Here is a 19475-nt window from a genome sequence, read left to right as displayed (position 1 = left end):
AGAATCCTAATTTCAGATTATCAGTAAAAAAAAAAAGTAAAATCAGTAAAGTCTCTAGCTATAAATTGAGTCATTCATAACCTTAATAATGCCATGAGCACTGGTAAACCTTTGTGGGTTGGGGTGGGGGGGTGGTGATGGTGATGCTCTGCCAAGGGCAATACAAAGATCATGCAGCTCAATGCCTTGCACAAGGACACTTCAGCCGGGTAATATTATAAACCACACATGGCCTGAGAGAGTTTAAACGAAATATATGATTTGAAGCAACACAAACTGCCAGGATAGCACAGTCCTGTAGCCATGTGTCGTGTGTGGCTCAGTACACTGCCCCTTTAAGATTTAGGATTTGGGAGTGACGCGGATATGAAAGCTAGTTTATCCCTCTTTGCTTCGCTATGAAAAATATTTGGACAAACAGACTGACGACTAGTAGGCCAAGTTAATTAGCCAATTATGATGCAGCTTTACATTATTTGTTAAAGGAACCAAAACCCGAGTGCGCAGTGTTTACGACTGATTTATCACCTCGGGATTATTCTCGCCAGGGCCGTCCTCCCGAGCTGTTGGGATAACTTTGGAGAAGTTCTTTGTATTCGGTATAGTCACACAGCTTGGCCAACAAGCTGAACATGGACTGGGGCACAGAGCTTTGGGTGAGTCCATCATCTGGCTCGCTGAGATAATAACAGTATCAGGATGGCAATCATGTAGTTTTTTTTTTTAGCCAATGTTTTTTGAGAAAGTCGCTTAATGTCTGAAGAAGCAGGGGAAACGCTGGCTCGGTGGTTCTGATTGCAAGACGGTGCATTCAGGATCGTGATTCTATTATCGGACAGCGTTCTTTAGTGTTAATCGGTAAAACAAAGAGCATCAAGTGGCAGAAGCCCATTTAACAACATGTTGCTCTTTCGCAAAGTGAAGCGCGGTTCCAGCTTATTTTGAATCCACGTTTGCACACCGATATGGCTTTTGTTGGGATCTTTGGGTTTTGAAATTCACCCAGTTACTCCACAGGCTTTGAACAGAAGAGATGTAACGTCAGCCATTTGGATATCTACAGTGCACGAGGCAAACAGCTGTACTGTTACTTATATTTAAAATCCATAATTGCATTGTGAAAAGAGTCCTTCCCATTGTTTCCCTAATTTCTGGCGTTTAACCATCTACTAATTAATCATATTTCGAACTACTGAATCAAAAGCAACCTGGACAACAAGTCCAATTTGTTAAGTATTTCTAGACATTAAAACATCTGGATGAGTGAGAATCTTCAAAGACATAACCCTAACCATGTAAATTATGATTCTACAGTGAAGGCTGATGTCAAGTTAGAAAAACGGGTCAAAATACTTTTTATTCTCCATATACACAGGTGTTTAAAGGAGGATTGTACCAAGTGGGATGTTACAATGTTTACAATCTGACACACCTTGCTTCCATAGAGATGAAATCAGATGCTGTCATTTGTCTTGAAAACAAGCTTCATCACTGGTGAAATGCCTTAATGGGTTCACCTGACTGGCATGACTAAATATTCAACAAGCAGTGCACATACTTCAAGAAATCTTCATTTTCCAATTACATGTGATGGTTTTATTCGTTGGATTGAGTGATTATAAAAGTAGATTTGTTAGGACATTTTTATTAGGCTCAGTAGACTAATACAGTGATTCAAATTTCCTGCTTCTGCTGGTGATTTTAAAAAAATGACTGCTTTTTACTTGGCCACAATAAAGCTCATGATTATCTCATTTCCTAACAAGTCAAGGTGTTACATTGAGGCTAAAAGCCACTTCCTGGATGCAACAGTAGGACCAAGTGAAATGTATGTGGGGAGCAGACACTTAGTGACGCTGTCCAGAATCTAAACAAACTGTGCTGAATAATCCCACCATGCATGATATTACCTTGACAACTGCTACAGTTTACGTGCCAGCCACTGCACCATGGCGATAATCACACACATTTGCAAAACACTCACCCATGCACATTCTCAGAGCACCAGAATATGTAAAATGGAGCATTGCAAAGATGAGGATAGGGAGGTTGTGACCTCATTACAGAGTCTCCCCCTAGGCCTCGTTCCCTGTCCCTTTTTTCTATCCTACGTGCTGGTGCAACAGCCTAATTAGTTTTGCCCTACTTTGATTGAGTCAGAGAAACATCCGTACCACAGTATTAATCAGAGGCCCTATCTCTATATGGGATTGTTTTCTGTACAGCGCTTTACTGATTGTACAGGAAATTGTCCACACAAAGCCACTATTCTGTTTCAGTCAATGTGAAATAAAAATGGTTTCTTTCAGAGCTGAATTATTATTTTATTCTTTGAAGTTTCTGTGCAGTTGATTTCTTTGGCGACTAGCCTCTCCTGTCAGGTTAGACAAAGCCCTGCAGGCATAATTGGTTCTGGTAATGTTTGGCTGGAGAGTCATCCCTTGGGCCATGTCAGCTCTATGGCATCTGTCCCCTGATTGTTGTTAATCCTGTGGCTATTTTAAGCCACAAGTTTGCAGCGTGTAAGATCAGTGTCTAGGCATTAGCTATCGCGGTGAGTGCTACGATGCTGAACCTGAGAACTTCAGTGTGGCAGGTCTGGTCGGGCCAGGCCCCTAATTTTCTAGAAGACAGGGTGACTCAGGGCTGAAACATCCAACCAAGCCTTGTAGGTCGGTGACTCTTAGGGTGACTCCTTTATAAGTTATGTGGCATTCGCTTCATGCCAGTTTTCTCTGTGGTGTTACTGGAAGTATTGGAAGATTAATTGTTTATGGATGCTTGCTAGATTTAGATACGTGTGCTGTCTTGAAGCATGTCTTCAATTCTCAGGGCTGAACTACAAATCAACAATGGTGGCATGAGTGGAGGAGAAAAAGATGCTACCAAATCTCTCCGAGGAATGGGTTACAATACTTGAATGTGACTCAGAATGTCTAACTAAATATAAAGGTGTGAAAAGGGCTGAGGTAATAATGAAAACAGCCAGAATGTTAGTTTTACCAGAAACTTGACCTTTTTTGCTCAATCAACATTTGACAGTTGTTAGGAGCACAGTTTATATACAATACATTTATGCTCTATGAAAATCACTTTAGTACAAATACAGTCAATGTGGATCTATAAATATAATTTAATGATGGTGGGTATTATTAACTGTAGTGATATGACAGCCATTGGTGTTTGACGAGACACTAATTAATGTCTTATCAAGCTATTGATGTATTTTAAGACAGTTTTAATGAGGCTGTTTTTTTTTTCTAATTGGGGCATTCTTATTTTGAATCCAGCAGTTACCATTGATTTATAGAGATCAACAGATGCTACTTTTTGCCATTTATAAAAGAGCACATAGAGTTCATCCGAGGCTCATTCTTTTTCAACAATGCTGCATTCAACTTAAGAAACATATGACATACATACGCATTTTTTTAGAGTCAGCTGATGTCAGTTTCTCAATTTATATTAAACTGATGCTGCTTCTTTTGGTAAAATTTGTGTCCCTTAATTAATTATTGTAGGTGTGTGTGTGTGTGATAAGTGACATTTGTTGCACTTATTTGTAATCTGACAATGTCTTATAAAACCTCCAGTAGGTACTCCAGGAGTTTTAGATAAGATCACAAACATATTTTAGAAGGAGCAAATGGGCCAGCTCTCTAAGTCAGCTACTTCCATCATTCGTGATTCTGTGAAATATTTTTAAAGATGCTGTTTTAGTATTGGAACAACTAGCAGTGGGAAAACAATCCAATAAAAATGTTATTTTCTTCCCCGGTGTGAAAATTATAGACCCAACTATGGATGAAACACAGTGTTTTAACGCCATAATGGGACACAACTTTCCCAAAATATTCCTGACAGCATAAACACTTGGACAGGGTATCGTTTCAATCACTTTAGTGTTACGTCATGCTGTGATAGATATAAATAATAAAATTCTAAAGAAAGGTGCCAGGACACTGACTGAGTCTCCCAAAAAGATTAGTTTATTCAGGTATACCTGGTTTAATCATGTATGCCAGGTTTACCTGACCATTAAAGGAAGCAACTCTTTAAAGGACATTTGTGATACACACTTGATCTTAATGCATAGCTTTTCAACTGTCAAGCTATCTTACCTGAATCTGAAGTTTTACCAACATTGATATACAGGTGTGCACCATGCATCTGTATTGTATATGGAATTGTAAATATTGTATTGGGACTCAGTATTGATGTCACTTGGAGTGGGATTAGGGGCAAAATACTGGTTTGGGGAAATCCCTACTGTCCAAACTACATAGAAGCTACACCCACAACATCTTACCTAACAATTTCTGACCTCCACATCAATCTCCACAGTAGTTGACTAGACTTCCACAGACTGATCAGCAGTCCAGAAACTGAATATGCAAATAATAGACCTATCTATGCAAAACACCTGCAGGCAGTATAACTTCCTATTTCTACTATCATAGCCATTCCATAATTTGATACATAAACTCCTCTTAGTAATGCAATTGGCAATCTAAAACTTATATATTGAAAATCTTTTCAGCCTTCCCAGTTGTAACCTGGTGCAAGGTCTGACTACCAATCCCTATCTCTGCATTGGCCACTGTGTGAATGCATCTGAGTTTCCCCCTCTCCACATTCCTCATCTATCACAGTTTTCCATGTTACAGTGGCTTGTATAAAAGCTTCTCAGAATTTGACCACAACACTAGGTCAGGCCTCGACTAACAGGCGCTGTATGTTGCCAGTTGTGCTTTATGCTTACAGTTATTCTTATTTGCTCCTTACCAGTTCAGTTGTATTTAAATTGCATTTTGATTCCTGCAGTCTTCAACACTTGGTTAATTTATGTGTTTGAGGTTATGTTACTGGGTACAACAAAGTTGTTTTTTGGGTTAATGGCAGCACATCAACTTTTCTCCAATTATGAATCTTATCCAACATTCAATGTGGTTCATGATCAGCATATTCATAATTGCAGCCACAGTCTTTTATGTGGTGAGGTTGTGAGGATACTCTGAGTGTGCTGGATGCAGGCAACTACTGCTCACGTTTAAGTCTTTCATAAATAAATGAGTCACTTTCTAGTTTTAAGTGAGCCACATATGAACAAATGATACACTGAAATCCTGCTACAAGCTTATTTCAGCACTATTCTTCTCTACCATTTGTATTTGCAGGTCAAATACAGGACAATAAGCTTTACACATCCAAGAAAAAAAATCTGTGAACTGAAATTGAACAATATGTAGTTGTAGGTTGGCTGTGTTGAATATAATTACTTCTGTTCCGCAATTAATGACACTAAATTAAAGCCTATAGGTTAGCTGTTATTTTGGTGAGGGATTGCAGGCCTCTGTCTTAACCTTTAACTGTGTTCTATAATTAGGCTAAACATTGTCTCATTCATTTGGGTTTTGTCTCTTTTGTTTTACCTGAAGGGGAGAAAAAGGTACAGAAGAACTTGGCCCAACTTGTCAGGAATCCCCTTTCGAATTGCCCCCTCCTCAATACAAAAGGCAGCAGCAAAGAAAGCATGGAGTACAGAGTGCAGAGTGAGAGAAGATTGGCTTAGATATCACTCTTAACAGACTTGTCTGAACTTGAAGGTGTCATAAATTGCTCTACGTGAAAAAGGAACAAGAGGAAGAGAAACACAATCCTTCATTAAAGGAAAAGTCAGCAAATTCAGTCGTACTGTGCAAGAGATCTATGATTTTTACACTAGACATGCACTAGATCAAACATCTGCTATAATAAAGACTGTAAAGCTCATTTGATATAATTCATTCAAGACTGCTTTTCTAAACATTTCACTCCACACAGTACAGCAGGATATGTATCAAAAAGAGCACCTCCTTTTTCCAGCCTGAGAGTTGTGTCCACTGTTGTGACCCCGTGTCCTTTGACTGTCCGGAAGTTTACAGACCATATCCAAGATTTTGTGCACATGTGGAGAGCATTTGTGGAATCCAACATGCAGGAACAAACCTTGATGTGTTTAGTTTACTGCCCTCCATTCAAGATTCCTTTACATGGCCTCAAAGTGAACCAGAGGAACATCCCAGTTCTTACCTAGACGTTAACACATGTTTCATATCCTGCAGTGTGTTGGCTTAATATCTTTTCCTTATTTGTCTCTCATGCTCCTTTCCCCAGGACCAATATGACATCATTGAGAAGCACACACAGTCTGGCCTGGAGCTGGTAGAGAAGTATGTGAAATTTGTGAAGGAGAGGACAGAGATTGAGCAAAACTATGCCAAACAATTGAGGTAGGCCTCGGTTGTGTCTTTCTCCTATACGAACTGCCTCAAATGCTTGTGTGTGTGTGTGTGTGTGTGCTGTGTTTGTATGGGTGCACGTTAAAAGGATGTTTATGAAATGTTTGTGTGGTCCTATGACTACTTTGGGACAGAATCTAACTTGTGTCTGAAACACTGGCCTCATTCTCCGGCAGCAGTGTGCTCGTTCTCTCCCTCATGCTCTCTCTATGCATGTTGCTCCCTCTCCCAGTTGTCTCCCAGTCTGCAGGCCCACATCTGTTGTAGTGCTGAGCTTTGCTGGAGAGGAGAGGAAGTGGGAGCAGACTGGCACATGATAGACAGGATGTGGTCAGAGGGAGAGTGAAAGAAGGAAGAACAGGAAAAGAGGAGCTGTTTCAATATATTTATAGTGGACTGTTTTTAATCTCATTGTTTAAACCAACAAGTAGTTGCACGAGAACAGTTTAATTTTGTGAGCTCCCTTCAACTATCATCCATCTTTTTTGACCCATTTCCCTTTGAGAATATGTGAAGTATCTGACCACCAATTAATTTAATGCACTTTCGCTGTCCACAGGAACCTTTCAAAGAAATATAGTCTAAAACGGAGTGGCAAAGATGAACCAGAGTGCAGGTGAGATGTAGGTTTTGTTGCAAAGTTGTTGGGTTTTTTTTTTCCAAGAAACTTAAAAGAATGCATAATCAAAAAGTATAGAATTATTCTGAGGTATAGTATTTTTCTTTTTCTTTAAGGAAATACCTTTAGATGCGTAGCAATGTCAGCTGAAATTGTGCTTAACTAGGTCAATTTGGATTTACAGCCCGGCCCTAATACTCGCTCAGGGATCTAACAAATGAAAACAGAACTGTGCTGCAATTAATACCACATTTCACTGTTAAGAATCATTTTTTTCATTAGTGTCATCCATGCTGTATTGTGGGGATGCTGTTGGAGCCATTTAAATGACCCTAGAAGGAAGCAGGAATAAGGAAGTCATGAGCTTCTTATCATGACTTGGCCCGTTGCTGGCTTCTCTTTGAAGAATCATCATCTTATCAGTGGGCCCCATCACTTTGTCCTTATTTCTCCACCCTTTCCTTTCTCCTCCTCTTAAATGATAGGTTATCCAGCTACCAGTCATTTTTGGACATCCTGAATGAGATGAACGACTACGCGGGGCAGAGAGAGCTAATTGCTGAGAACATGATGATGAGCATTTGCATCGATCTCACCAAGTACCTGCAAGAGCTCAAGCAGGAACGAAAGACGGTGAGCTTGATATGGAGAGGACCAGAAGTGCACTGTGTCAGCCATCAGCATATTAGATTAAATGAAATTTTGGCACAGATAAAATGATGTGTTTGAGACTAAAAATGTTGCTTCAAACACACTGTGTGCAAGCTTGTCAGAGGAACTTTTTACAATTTCACCTGGAGCTTGTTAACTACTATATTGAGATGGTATATGTGTATATACTGTACTAATATACTGGTATGTGCTGTATTCAAGAGCACCCTGAGAACACGCCATGTGGGATATTTGGAGTATGCAGCACACACAGCTGAGGAGGAGTGTAAAGGGTGAGAAGAGAATAGAAGGAGATTTAAAAGGAGGAGTGGAGATGTGGAGATCTCAGTGTTATGGCAGGAAGGAAGGCTTACTTAGAGTCTCCTCGGGGAGGCATGGTCTGAGCGGTGGTGTGCCATTTCTCTATGAGGAATGCTTTGGCTCTGTCCTGTTGGACTGCAAAACACTGCAGCCATGTTCAGGCTAAGGCTGCAGACGTGATGTCTCAACCAGACACACTGGTATTTGTTTTCTTGTCTGTTATGTTGTGTGGCTTTTGGAGGTCATTGTTTATTCTGTGTCTGCCTGTGCACATGGCTGTCTCTCTCACTATGTCATCTGACCCTCCTCCCCTCTTCTCACTCTGTCTATTTTTATGAATGTTTGCAGTATCTGATGGAGGCCAAGAAGGCCCAGCAGAGTTTGGAGAGCACCTACAAGCAGCTCGACAGTGTAAGTGTTGTCTTAGAATTTTAAAAGTTTGATCACATTTTTTTTTTTTTTGTTCTGAAGAAGCATCCAACATGCTTGATGTACCATGACTATATTTTCTACTGTGATAAGCAAAGCTGTTGGATATATTTCCTGTTGGGTTCATTATGAATAGGAAAACATAGGAAAAGTTCTCTGTCAGTGAACGGCTACACATTCAGTGTGGCTATATTTGTCTATAGTAAAAACAGATGGGCCGAGTGGAAAGCAGTCCCCCATTTTAGACTTGTGTCATCAATCTAAGACCTGTTCAGTGATGATTGGAGATTATACTGTCCTATAGCCTGAAACCTCCCCTATCTGTCTTTTTAGACAGACAGTGAAAAATGCTTTGCTCTAAATAGCAGAACCTCTTCATATTTCATTCAGGTAATGGCCTCGCTTAGCTGAATGAACTGAACATGGTCTTTTTTCTTTTTCTTTCTTTCTATCTTTCTTTTTCTTTCTGTTCACCAGAGTAAAAAACGTTTTGAGAGGGAATGGCGAGAAGCAGAGCGTGCAGCACAGTACGCCGAGAAGACTGATCAAGACATCAATGCCACAAAGGCGGACGTTGAAAAAGTAACAAGGGGGGGAATAATCTACGTTTTAGGACACAATTTCACAATACACAATCTACAAAAGTAGAATCAGATGCAGCTGGTTAACCTGTTTGCTGTATGTGTGGTTCTAGGCCAAACAGCAGGCTCATATGAGAGCACACGTAGCAGAGGAGTGTAAGAATGACTACGCGGCTCAGCTCCAGAAATACAACAAGGAGCAGAACCAGTTCTATTTTAATGATATGCCACTCATCTTCAATGTAAGTGAATTACATACAGCAATATGACATCACTCCTACCCTCAGAATTTATTTAGGTTTTAACATCTGGCACAGTGATAACTAACTGTAAGCTGAACTCTCATAGATCTAAAGCCAGAGATGAATTCTTCAGTTTCATTTATTCATTTTTGTTTTACCTCTTCACATGCTAAAGTTTTGGCTTTGAGGGTTACAATAGAGCAATAACAAATATTTTAATAATCATTAATAAAAATACTTAATAAGAAGAAAAAGTAATACTTTTTTTTCCAAAAAGAAGTCCTTTGCCATATAAATATTATATTGTGATCTTAAGACACACATTGTATTATGTATTGTCTCAACCCTAATAATGGCAGTGTCTGTCAACTGTTGCTTTGTGTTCACTAGAAATTGCAGGACTTGGATGAGAAGCGAGTTCGGAAGTTGGCGCAGGGCTACATTTTGTTCTCAGACACAGAGAAGCATGTGATGCCTATCATTGGCAAGTGCCTTGAAGGCATTACTAAAGCCGGCACTAATGTTAATGAGAGAAATGTGAGTTGGTCACCAAAATACTATATATTGATTTTAATATTAAGTATGGCTTAATGCTGCCCAGTTGTTTTAACTGTACATGTTTTTAAAAATAACTTCTGATTGCTCTTATACAGGACTCCATGGTTGTAATAGAGCAGAACAAGTCAGGCTTTGAGCGTCCTGGAGATGTGGAGTTTGAGGACTACAGTCAGGGCATCAACAGAGCCTCCTCTGACAGTAGCCTGGGAACACCTAAAGGCCCCATGGAACTTCTGGGAAAGAACAGGAGCAAAAACTTTTGGCTTTTCAGCAAAAGGAGTAAGGTAGGACACAGCGTGCTTAACAGAGCACCGTGGAGTAATTTAGCCTAATAACTAATGAAGGTGTTTTTTTTTTGCATTGTGGAAATTGTGCAATGAATGCGTTAGCAACTCGCACTGTCAATGATCAACCGCGGAACATTTGAAAATCTGCTGATGAGCAGTCAGTCAGATTAGTGTGTGACGCCTTGCACGGCCATGTTAGTGTTTGAGACAGCAGTTAGAGCCAGGAAATCCCCTCTACTGAGAGCACTCATGATGGACTTGTGGTTGTGGCTTCACACACATCATGCAACACACACTTATACACACACCCTTCTCGTCTCTAAAGCTCAGTATAATAATGCATGTACCTCTCTCATTATATTATACATGAACTTTCACACACACACCCTGACACTTCTAGAACAGGTACTTTGCATGACTCTGTCCCTGACTGTGAGTAAAATAAACCTTGCCCCACCCAACACACCCCCCCCCCCCCCACCCTCTTTCTCTGCAGTATGGTTTCCAATAGGTCAACTGGCAGTCAACATTCTGCTGTGCTTGTGCTTTCATCAGCACGGGGCCCAAACAACATTGAATTTTCCTCTACAGGCATCCACAAACACACTGCTCCCATTATACTGCTCAGAACCTAGCATTATGTCTCGCATCACAATAAAATCTTTGTGCCAACAGTTGGGATGACACCAGGTTTGCCATGTCAGAAAATCTGGATCAGGTCCAACCACACATTCATGCTCTCAAATATCTATTTGGGTCAAGAGAGCTCTACCACATTGGAAATCATTTATCTTATTTCAAAGGAGCATTCTTGCTGAGGTGTCGAAGTTGGTCCAAAATTAAACTGGTGATATGAGTGGCTGACCACTAACCAGCCAATGCCCCCCCCCCTCCTTTCGCAGCAATAAATGATCCCTTCTTTCTTCCCTGCAGTGTTTGCTTGTTCAGCGCCTCTCTTCTCTCTGCATGTCTTACTGGCTGTGCTCTGCTGTGCACTGACTCTTCCTGTTCCGTGTATGTGTGTGGCGCACTGCTCTGTGTCATCAGTCATGCTCTCCCAATTAGGCCTGTAGCAGTATGAATAGGAGGCTTACTATATTGGCTGCAGTGAACTTTTGGTTTATGTCTGGCCCCTAAACATTCCCACTCTTAACTGCTCTCCTGTACTTAGATCCCCATAACTCTCAAGTAAAGTAGCACCTTCCCAGTAGATGTTCACATAATAACAGTGCTGTACTTCCAGCTCTCAGTATTTACACAAGAGGCCTTGTTGTAGGGCTGCCTTAGACGTTCAGTTTTAAAAAGTAGAGGATATCAGCCTCCTCCTGTGTAATTTAGCTGATCGATCCCACTCCCACCTTTCCACATAGACATGCAGCTGAAACAAGAGATTTAACAATCAGAACACAGTAGTTCACTCCAAGCATGTTTCTAATTTAACGTCTTTCTAAGAGGTCATACAGGACATTCATCAAGCCTCAAAAAATCGATACACTCAATTCCACTGTGGTAATTAAGCAAGCTATTTATAACCACTAACTCCCATGATGAACAAATTTATATTTTATCTATAAAGGCCAGACTGGGAGAATGGTGCAGGTTCATGAACTGTGAACATGACTTTTCACTCAGAATCCTGGTGATTCAGTTGGCTGATTTGGCTTAAGGAAAATTTTTGTTTTCTATGTAACATCGGTCTTATTTTCATTGTTTGGGGCATTTTACCTCTCAGGTATAAAAATATTTTACTGGCCATTTCACTGTAGAGACACAGGATTGCTATGACCCCACTACACATATTCATACAGCAAGATTATTATTATTGAAGTGATGCCTTAATAAATTAGTTGTAAAGCTGTGTCTTTGCTGTGTCCCCTCATCTGTGTATTGAGGCTGGGGAGTAATGTATTATAATGGGTAAAACTGTGAAAATAAGAGTCATGTTGTAAAAGTAAGAATTTTCCTTTTAACCTATAAAACAATACAAATTTAGTTTAGTCTAGTTTTGCCTGCCCCAGTTTCTCACAGAGGCTCACTCTACCCTTGAACCTGGCTTGAGTTTGACTGCAGGTGTTGGGCTGCTGTGGCACTGGTGGAGAAGCTGTGGGTGGTTGCTTGCTGTGTTATTTTGGGCGTTGTTTTTTTTATATGTGTGTGTGTGTGTGTGTGTGTGTTTGTTAGAGCCAAAGAGACAGATGTGTGTGTATGCTTTCATGCTGTCTGGGATCTTGTGCTGGGTTTGCTCCAGTGTTGTCTTCCTGGCTTTGTGGTGTGCTTTAAGGTGTTGACGGTGTCTTTTTCTTTCCCTTGTCACTTTGTTTTGTTTTTGTCTTCCCTGTCTTCTCTCTTCTTTTTATCCTTCAATCCCCCTCTCCCTGATCCCGTACACCACCCGTTATCTGCATACCTCATGCTCGGGTGCTGGTACTTTGGTCTCGCCCTACCCCAGCTCTCTCCCTCCACGCTTCCACCTTTCTCCACACCCCCCGCCCCCTCGCCCGCTAACGGACCCCCTTCCCCCAAGTTTGGCCGGGACCCCCTGTCGTACTGTTTGAAGGAGATCAATAAGACAGTCAAACCCAGAATCTCTTCCTTCCGGACGCTCAGGAGATCGGTGAGTCACCAGGAGAGATGGTTCGGGTGCTTGGAGACCTTCACCCATCGGGGCTTGCACATCATCCTGTGTTCCTTCCTCTGCAAACCCTGATCACAGGACTAGGACCAGCATATATTATACTGCTCACAATAGCTACTCCACTATTTTTAATATTTATATGTGTTAAAAACATGTTTTTAGGGTGAAACACTAGAACCACTTTTAAAGATATTATAAGTTTATTTCTATACACATACCGTTTCTTTCTCCCTTAGAAGTTTACACCAGAGAGGATCACGGTAATATGGACAACAAAGTTGGTGTGGGGGTCTGAATTGGGTGACGCATAAATGGCCACCTTTCCATTACAACTGCTCATCTCATTATTATCAATATTCCTTTAACAAACCTTTGAACTGATCATGCAGCAAAGCCTTGTCCTTGAGCTTGTATTGAAGAGGTGGCCACCTGGTGGTGGAGAAAGGGAGAAATGCTTGGTAGCACAAAGGGGATTTTGAGAAATTCATAACCTAAATTTTGAAACATTCATAATTGTGTTGTGCACTTGCTTGGATCATCTTTTCCATCCATGGTTTTATTTATTGAACTTGTATTTAAAAAAAAAAAAAAAAAAAGAGTGCTAAATTGTATTTGTTTGTTCCATGGGTGGTAATTTTGGGTTCAGCTCATTGTTGTACGTCACTGGTTTCACATCAATTGGAAACCTGCTAATATTTTCATATATCTTAGTAACAAGAGTATGTTGTTAGGGGTAACAACTGTTACTGGGAGATTTGAAAATAATATTTTGTCAGTCAAACAAACATTGGCCAATGAGCTGACCTCAAACCGCAGGTGTGGTGTTGTTCTCACCATGGTTGCTATCACACTTTTCAGTATGAGAAATAAGTACAGTGTTGAAACTCCCTTCCTGTGAACCTCTGCAGCCTACAGTGACAGAAGACTTCGCTCATCTCCCTCCAGAGCAGCGCAGGAAGAGGTTACAACAGAAGCTAGAGGAAATTTGCAAAGAGTTGCAAAAGGAAGTCGATCAGAGGTGTGTGTGTGTGTGTGTGTGTGTTTTTGTGTGGATTGTGTGGGATATATGGGTATCCTTCTGCGTATTAATAACCGTCTCTGTCAGAACCTTTCTGGTGGAAATGTGGATATAATATTCATGCTGTGCACATCAGTGTGTGTAACCCTGTGGTGTCTGTGTGAGTGCTTGAATTGTTTACCCAGCCCTGAGCTCTGCAGGGAACCAATTTTTACTGAAAGTCACCCCCCCCTTTCTCTCTTTCTCTCACTCGCTCTCTCTCTCTCTCTCTCTCTCTCTCTCTCTCTCTCTCTCTCTCTCTCTCTCTCCTCTCTTCAGTGAGGCCCTGGGGAAGATGAAAGATGTTTATGAGAAAAATCCTCAAATGGGAGACCCTGCTAGTTTGGCATCCCAAATCAGCCAGACATCCCAGAATATAGAACGGCTCAGGGGAGAGCTCAACAAGTATGAGGTAAACCTGACCTCTGTCGTTCATTCATATTGAGGTCACCAAGCTCTTATTTAATTCCTTTTACAGTTGTTAATTCTCATATGAGATCATTAAGCTCTCAGAGGTTTATTGTAACTTACTATGGAATAATTAGGCATCAGTTGTTTATTTATTATATTGTGAGGTAAGCAGACACTGTGTACAGTATGTGTCACATAATATGTCAACAGGGCTTCTCTGTCAGGCAACACTATGAGGTAACACTGCTGAGGTAAATTTAGCAAATTTATTGGCACTGACCCAACATATTACATGTGTACATGTTAAACTTTTAGATCCTGTTTTGTAACTGCACATTTTTTCTTGTCCTTTTAGCAAGTGTGTCGGGTTGGGAACAATTGCCCGTAAAGCCCATTGAGGCACTGTGCGTGTGATAATGGGCTATACAAATGAACATGACTTGATATATCTATCGTTAAATACATTATAGTAAATAAAGATTATTTAGTAGAGCATCTTTCACAGAGCAAGGTCACAAAGTGCTTCACAAGAGTAAAATAGTTAAAAATAAGACCATAAAGTAGTAAAAAAACAAGCAAACAATAAAACATAAGCAACATCTCACAGTAATCAATGTTTAAGATTTCTGTCACCTTTTCACTATGGCTCTCCTCTCTCATGCAGACTTGGCTGGCTGAAGCAGGAGGTCGAGGCGACACTTTGCGCTATAAAGCTCATTCATTCAACAACAACGGAGCTCATGACGTACACAGGTAGCACTTTATTCTACCAACATTCAGTGTGTTTGACACAATGAGGTGTTGTCTGCCAAACACAGGAAACCTATGTTTTTCTCTACAGCCCTGATGGAGCTCACTCTGATGAAAGCACTCCTGATCCCTCCCAAGCCATCTACGCCGAATTTGACGATGACTTTGAAGATGAGGAACTAACTGCTCCTATTGGGAAATGCACAGCTATGTACAACTTCCCTGGTACGTCACAGGCTGTTTTTGCTGACTACCTTACTTCTCATTCTTAAAGAGTACATATGCAAGATGAGGAATGTAGTAGGCGGCCTTTTGTCTTGCTATAACCCTGTGACCTGTGAAGTATTATTAACCACTGTAGATTGATGTTATCTAGCTAAATAATCTTTGGGTTCTAACTGTCGAAAGAGTTTTGCGTGAGAAGTTTTGAGCATTTCTGGAAATAAGTATGAGCTACAAAGAAATTTGATGATTAGGGAGATATGGCACTAACAAATGCATGCACAGTAGTGCACTTTTTATCTCTTGTGGGTGATCATATCTGTCAGAATTTTAGTAGCTTGCTCTTTGAGTAGACAAATAATACACATAGTCTCTGACAATATCATAATTGTGTAGAAAAAAAATCCAGCTGTTAATAAGGAAGGAAAACATTTCTGGAACCTACACAAGAAGAGGGATCTGTACCATTTGAGGACACAAAATCATGAGTCAAAGGTTTTATTTTCTGACTAATATTTTTTTCCCAGTTGCCCTACCTTTGCTCTGGCTGAACTGGGTATGTATAATCTTGTATGCATAAACTAGCACAGATGTATTTGCTAGCCTGTCCCTTTCCTTTCAGGTGCCAGTGAAGGGACCATCTCTATGCAGGAGGGGGAGGTGCTGGCCGTGGTAGAGGAAGACAAAGGGGATGGTTGGACCCGTGTCCGTAGGAACAATGGGGATGAAGGCTACATACCTACATCTTATGTCACCATCGCCCTAAACAAATGACAGACACATGAAGAACAAGAGAAGAATTGATCACTTCACAAAACTGTATGCAGTTCTTCCCATGGGACCAGTCATAAAGAGGCCACAGCATTATGGGCGGGACCGCTGGCGTATCCAGAGGGGGGTCCAAATGAGGTGCTTTAATATCTGAAGAGAGGTGCCCCACACGGGCAGAGGAACGATGCTAACAGGATGTTCCTCATGGCTTACAATTCCAGCCTGAGTTATTGTAATCCCAATTACCTAAACCACCTGAACCACAAGGATATTTCACTTTTTGATATCATGTCAATAATTTTTTGGTTGTGGTTAATAAGTGTTGCATGGATCTTAGGCACCATCATGATTCGAGTGCTTGCCTCGTTCCATAGCCTAAGAAGGCATTAGCTTCTGAATGTGAGAGGAAGATGAAGAAAAGGAGGAGGAGGAAGAGTGCTGCTGCCATCTTTACACTGAGTGTTAGTTACCAGTAATACTTAGGAGGAAGTGACCTCACCTGTTTACTTTTTTCAGTTAAATACTGACTACTCTGACCCACGGTAGTTAACTCCACAGATGAACCTAAAATATATGATCTGTTGCGGTTCTTATTTCTCTCAAACGTGCCACTTTCTAGCTATAATAGCACCTGCGAAGATGTGTGGCACTATCACTCTGCTTTTGCTTGGAGCGAAGATCTTGAGTGGCTTCCAGGGAATTAGTGCAGTTTGGAGGAGAATGCTTCATTTTTGGTTTTCAGCTATTTGTGAGACCCTGTCACATGCACACAACCATACAAACACTTTAATGTTCAGACAATCACAGCCATATCATCGCTAAGTTCATTTCAACCTATAGCAGTAACAAGGATATAGCTGTCCTCTTCCAATAGTTACAACCTGAAAAATGTACTAAAAATAATTTATTACAAATGTGTATGTTAAACGTTTGACAGAAGTTGTACTTTGTATTAAGGATGTTGTCACATTTTTCTTTTACCCTTGCACACACAGTGGACCATTTGTAGCCACAAAAGGGAGTAAATAAATGCACACATAAAATGTGCTACATTAAGACTATTGTATTTATGTATAAATAATATATGTTTTAGCTATCACAACACCACTATTGTCTTATTAGCTTTTTAGCCATTCAAATAAAGATTGTTACATCATGACAAGAAATTAAAAGACTCTAATTATGTTAATATTTTATTTTGATTTTCACTTCACACATTCTCAAGTTGATCCATGAGCTGTTTTTATCTGGTTTTGGAGCCAGCAGAAAGCATTACTCTTCAAGTAACTGCTCATGTGCCTTTCTGGTTAAAAGCATTGTGTATATACCATTTTTGCATACAAGACATTTTCTTTTTTCAAGACTTAATAAATGTAAAGCACATTTCAAAGTTAGAAGTGGTTATGTCATTTCTTGTACTTGGAAAATAAATATTTGAAGCAAACCCGGTGTCTGTCAGTCCCATAAAATGTGTCTGATTTCTTGACTGATTTTGTGAATTTCGGGTCTATAGAGTCATTAAATACAGTTAATATTTAAAAAAGATTGACACCCACTTTAGCACTTTCTGTACCCATGTTTCTGCTCCCTGCGACAGTTAAGTCAATACTTGTGAACATGCATCACTTTTAACTGAGGCTAGAAACTGGAGAACTTGAATGCTGACTTCACAGGGATGAAAATGTGGCTCCGTATAATATAAAATAGATGAGGCAGTGGGTGGATGAAAGACTTTGACATAGGTTTTGCAGGTCAGACAAAGTTTACTGTAAATTCTGCTGTCATAAGATAAGATATGACTTTTATAACTGAAATATATATATTCCAAACCATTTTATCCACATCAGTCATGGAGCAACTTTTAATTTTACAACTTAATGACATCAGATATTAGTGGGATTCCTTTGTTATTTCTACTTTCATAAAGGTGATTGAAATGTTGTGTGCACAGAAAAAACACACATTTATTCTAAAATGCTTTTCCTCTATAACTTGAATGCAGTTTTAGATGTTGTAAACACCCAGGAAACCACAATATCTGATCTCTTATATAAAGAGAAACCACCGACACACACTCAGTTTTCATTTATGCATCAAAATATCAGCTGGGTGTTAGCGGGCTCTTCAACAAAATCAGCCATAGTATCTTTTTAATTCTGTAAAAGTTTTCTCAAAAACATGTGGAAGTTACTATTACTATTATTATTATTATTATATATTTTGGACATTAGGTTGATTTAAATTGCATTGCAGTCATAAGTGTGCTTACCTTCCTATTTTCAAGTCTGACATTAGATTTTGGGGAAGAAAAGTCATGATGATATTGCATCCATAAGCTGAAAGGGTTCTACAAAATCCCAGTAGCTTTATTTGATAAAAAGAGGAAAAGAATACAATTCTTTTAGGGGCTCAGACCAGAGTACATGGAGCTCATGCTCAATAGGTGGCACTGTTGCATCATTTCTTAGGAAAACTGCATAGATTTGCCATCTATTCTCCTCCCTGCATAATTACGTTTTCAATATAGGCCATGCATTTGCATACCTGATTAAATTGCACCGGCTTCAAAACCATACTGTTTATAATGACTAATTAAATAACCCCAAACTGGCATGCGCCCCACTTTCATATTCACCTTATTTACAACAGCAGACAAGTGAAGAGAAAGACAATGAAAGTAAACTTAGATTTAACCTGAATTATTTCTATTAGAAATGCAAAATCATTGTGGGGAAATGATAGATCTCTACTCAGCTAAAGGAGCATCCTGCAGTGGCATACCGTGGCATTGACTGACTGGTCATGACGAATCGGATCATCATTTGTATGCAAAGCCTTTAGTCTGAAGATGCGTTAAAGGTCAGCTTTTCATTAAGGCTACTGGATCCAGCCAACAGTCTGTGCTACAGCTGGGAGACAGCACTGCATCCTGGCACCTCATCCTGGTGGGGACATTAAATCCACATTGAACTGCATATAGGAGGGAGATACAAAACTGCTGTGTTTAAGAAAGTTGCACTCCTGGCCACACCCTAATCTGCTGCCATACCTGCTGTAACATCACTCACTGGTGTGGCCAGAAAACTAACAAGCTTGGAGATTTGAACCCTCACAGAGAGGTGCAACAGCAGCTTTCTTCCTTTTGTGAGTCAGTCATTAAACATTTATTATTTCAAAACAGACAACAGAAATGAGATCATTTCACCTTGGCTGACACAGTTTACCATACCTGTTCACAACATCTATAATCTCTCGCCTAATGACAGGGATTAGACCGGGGCTGCTCCAGTGGTTTGGAACATATATCCTGCAGAAAGATCCGAGGAGACTCTTTGGCAAGAAGATGTTGTTGTAGCTGCACAAAAAAAGCATGTTCAACATAACCTATCTGTTTCTGCATCTCATATATTTTCTCCATCTCTTACATAGAATTAAAATATTTAATGGGCAGAGTATCAGTCAATATAAAGTGGGTTTCACAGCCCTGTTTGACTAATCTATCTAAATAAATGAAAGACATTTACTTCCTTAAACAGTGTAAGAAAAGGATTGAGAATATACACTTACTTGTGCCTTTATGTTAATTAGTATGAATACACACACACAAAAAAGCATAAAAACTCATTATGGGAACAGTGGGATAAAAAAAAGCATTTCTTT

At 40.0% G+C, this 19475-nt stretch overlaps 1 protein-coding gene across 5 annotated transcripts; it reads left to right on the top strand.

The window, feature by feature from the left end:
- Positions 1-353: 353 nt before the first annotated feature.
- Positions 354-17259, top strand: trip10a (thyroid hormone receptor interactor 10a). Of its 5 annotated transcripts, XM_042393070.1 has the most exons (16): positions 354-656; positions 6157-6272; positions 6841-6897; positions 7386-7533; positions 8221-8283; positions 8779-8883; positions 8996-9124; positions 9515-9661; positions 9778-9966; positions 12419-12583; positions 12841-12864; positions 13513-13622; positions 13941-14073; positions 14737-14825; positions 14914-15047; positions 15667-17259. In XM_042393070.1, the coding sequence occupies exons 1-16, from the start codon at positions 633-635 to the stop codon at positions 15816-15818; spliced, it is 1785 nt and encodes a 594-aa protein (XP_042249004.1). In that variant the 5' UTR covers positions 354-632; the 3' UTR covers positions 15819-17259. The 5 variants fall into 5 exon arrangements, with proteins under 5 accessions (XP_042249004.1, XP_042249006.1, XP_042249005.1 ...); XM_042393072.1 differs by lacking the exon at positions 12419-12583 and having other exon boundaries at positions 355-656; XM_042393071.1 differs by lacking the exon at positions 12841-12864 and having other exon boundaries at positions 355-656.
- The last annotated feature ends 2216 nt before the right edge of the window (positions 17260-19475 follow it).

The sequence above is a fragment of the Thunnus maccoyii genome, chromosome 18, assembly GCF_910596095.1.
Source record: "Thunnus maccoyii chromosome 18, fThuMac1.1, whole genome shotgun sequence".
NCBI classification, from domain to species: Eukaryota; Metazoa; Chordata; class Actinopteri; order Scombriformes; family Scombridae; genus Thunnus; species Thunnus maccoyii.
The sequence above is the reverse complement of the archived record's forward strand: the minus strand, read 5'-3'. Positions and strand labels throughout refer to the sequence as shown.

Bases quoted from the DNA above. Each gene is read 5' to 3' on its own strand.
- trip10a (XM_042393070.1), top strand. From the start codon at position 633: ATGGACTGGGGCACAGAGCTTTGG. The intron at 9,967-12,418 runs GTAGGACACAGC...GCCCTACCCCAG, and splicing joins TTTTCAGCAAAAGGAGTAAG to CTCTCTCCCTCCACGCTTCC. The intron at 14,826-14,913 runs GTAGCACTTTAT...TTTTCTCTACAG, and splicing joins GGAGCTCATGACGTACACAG to CCCTGATGGAGCTCACTCTG.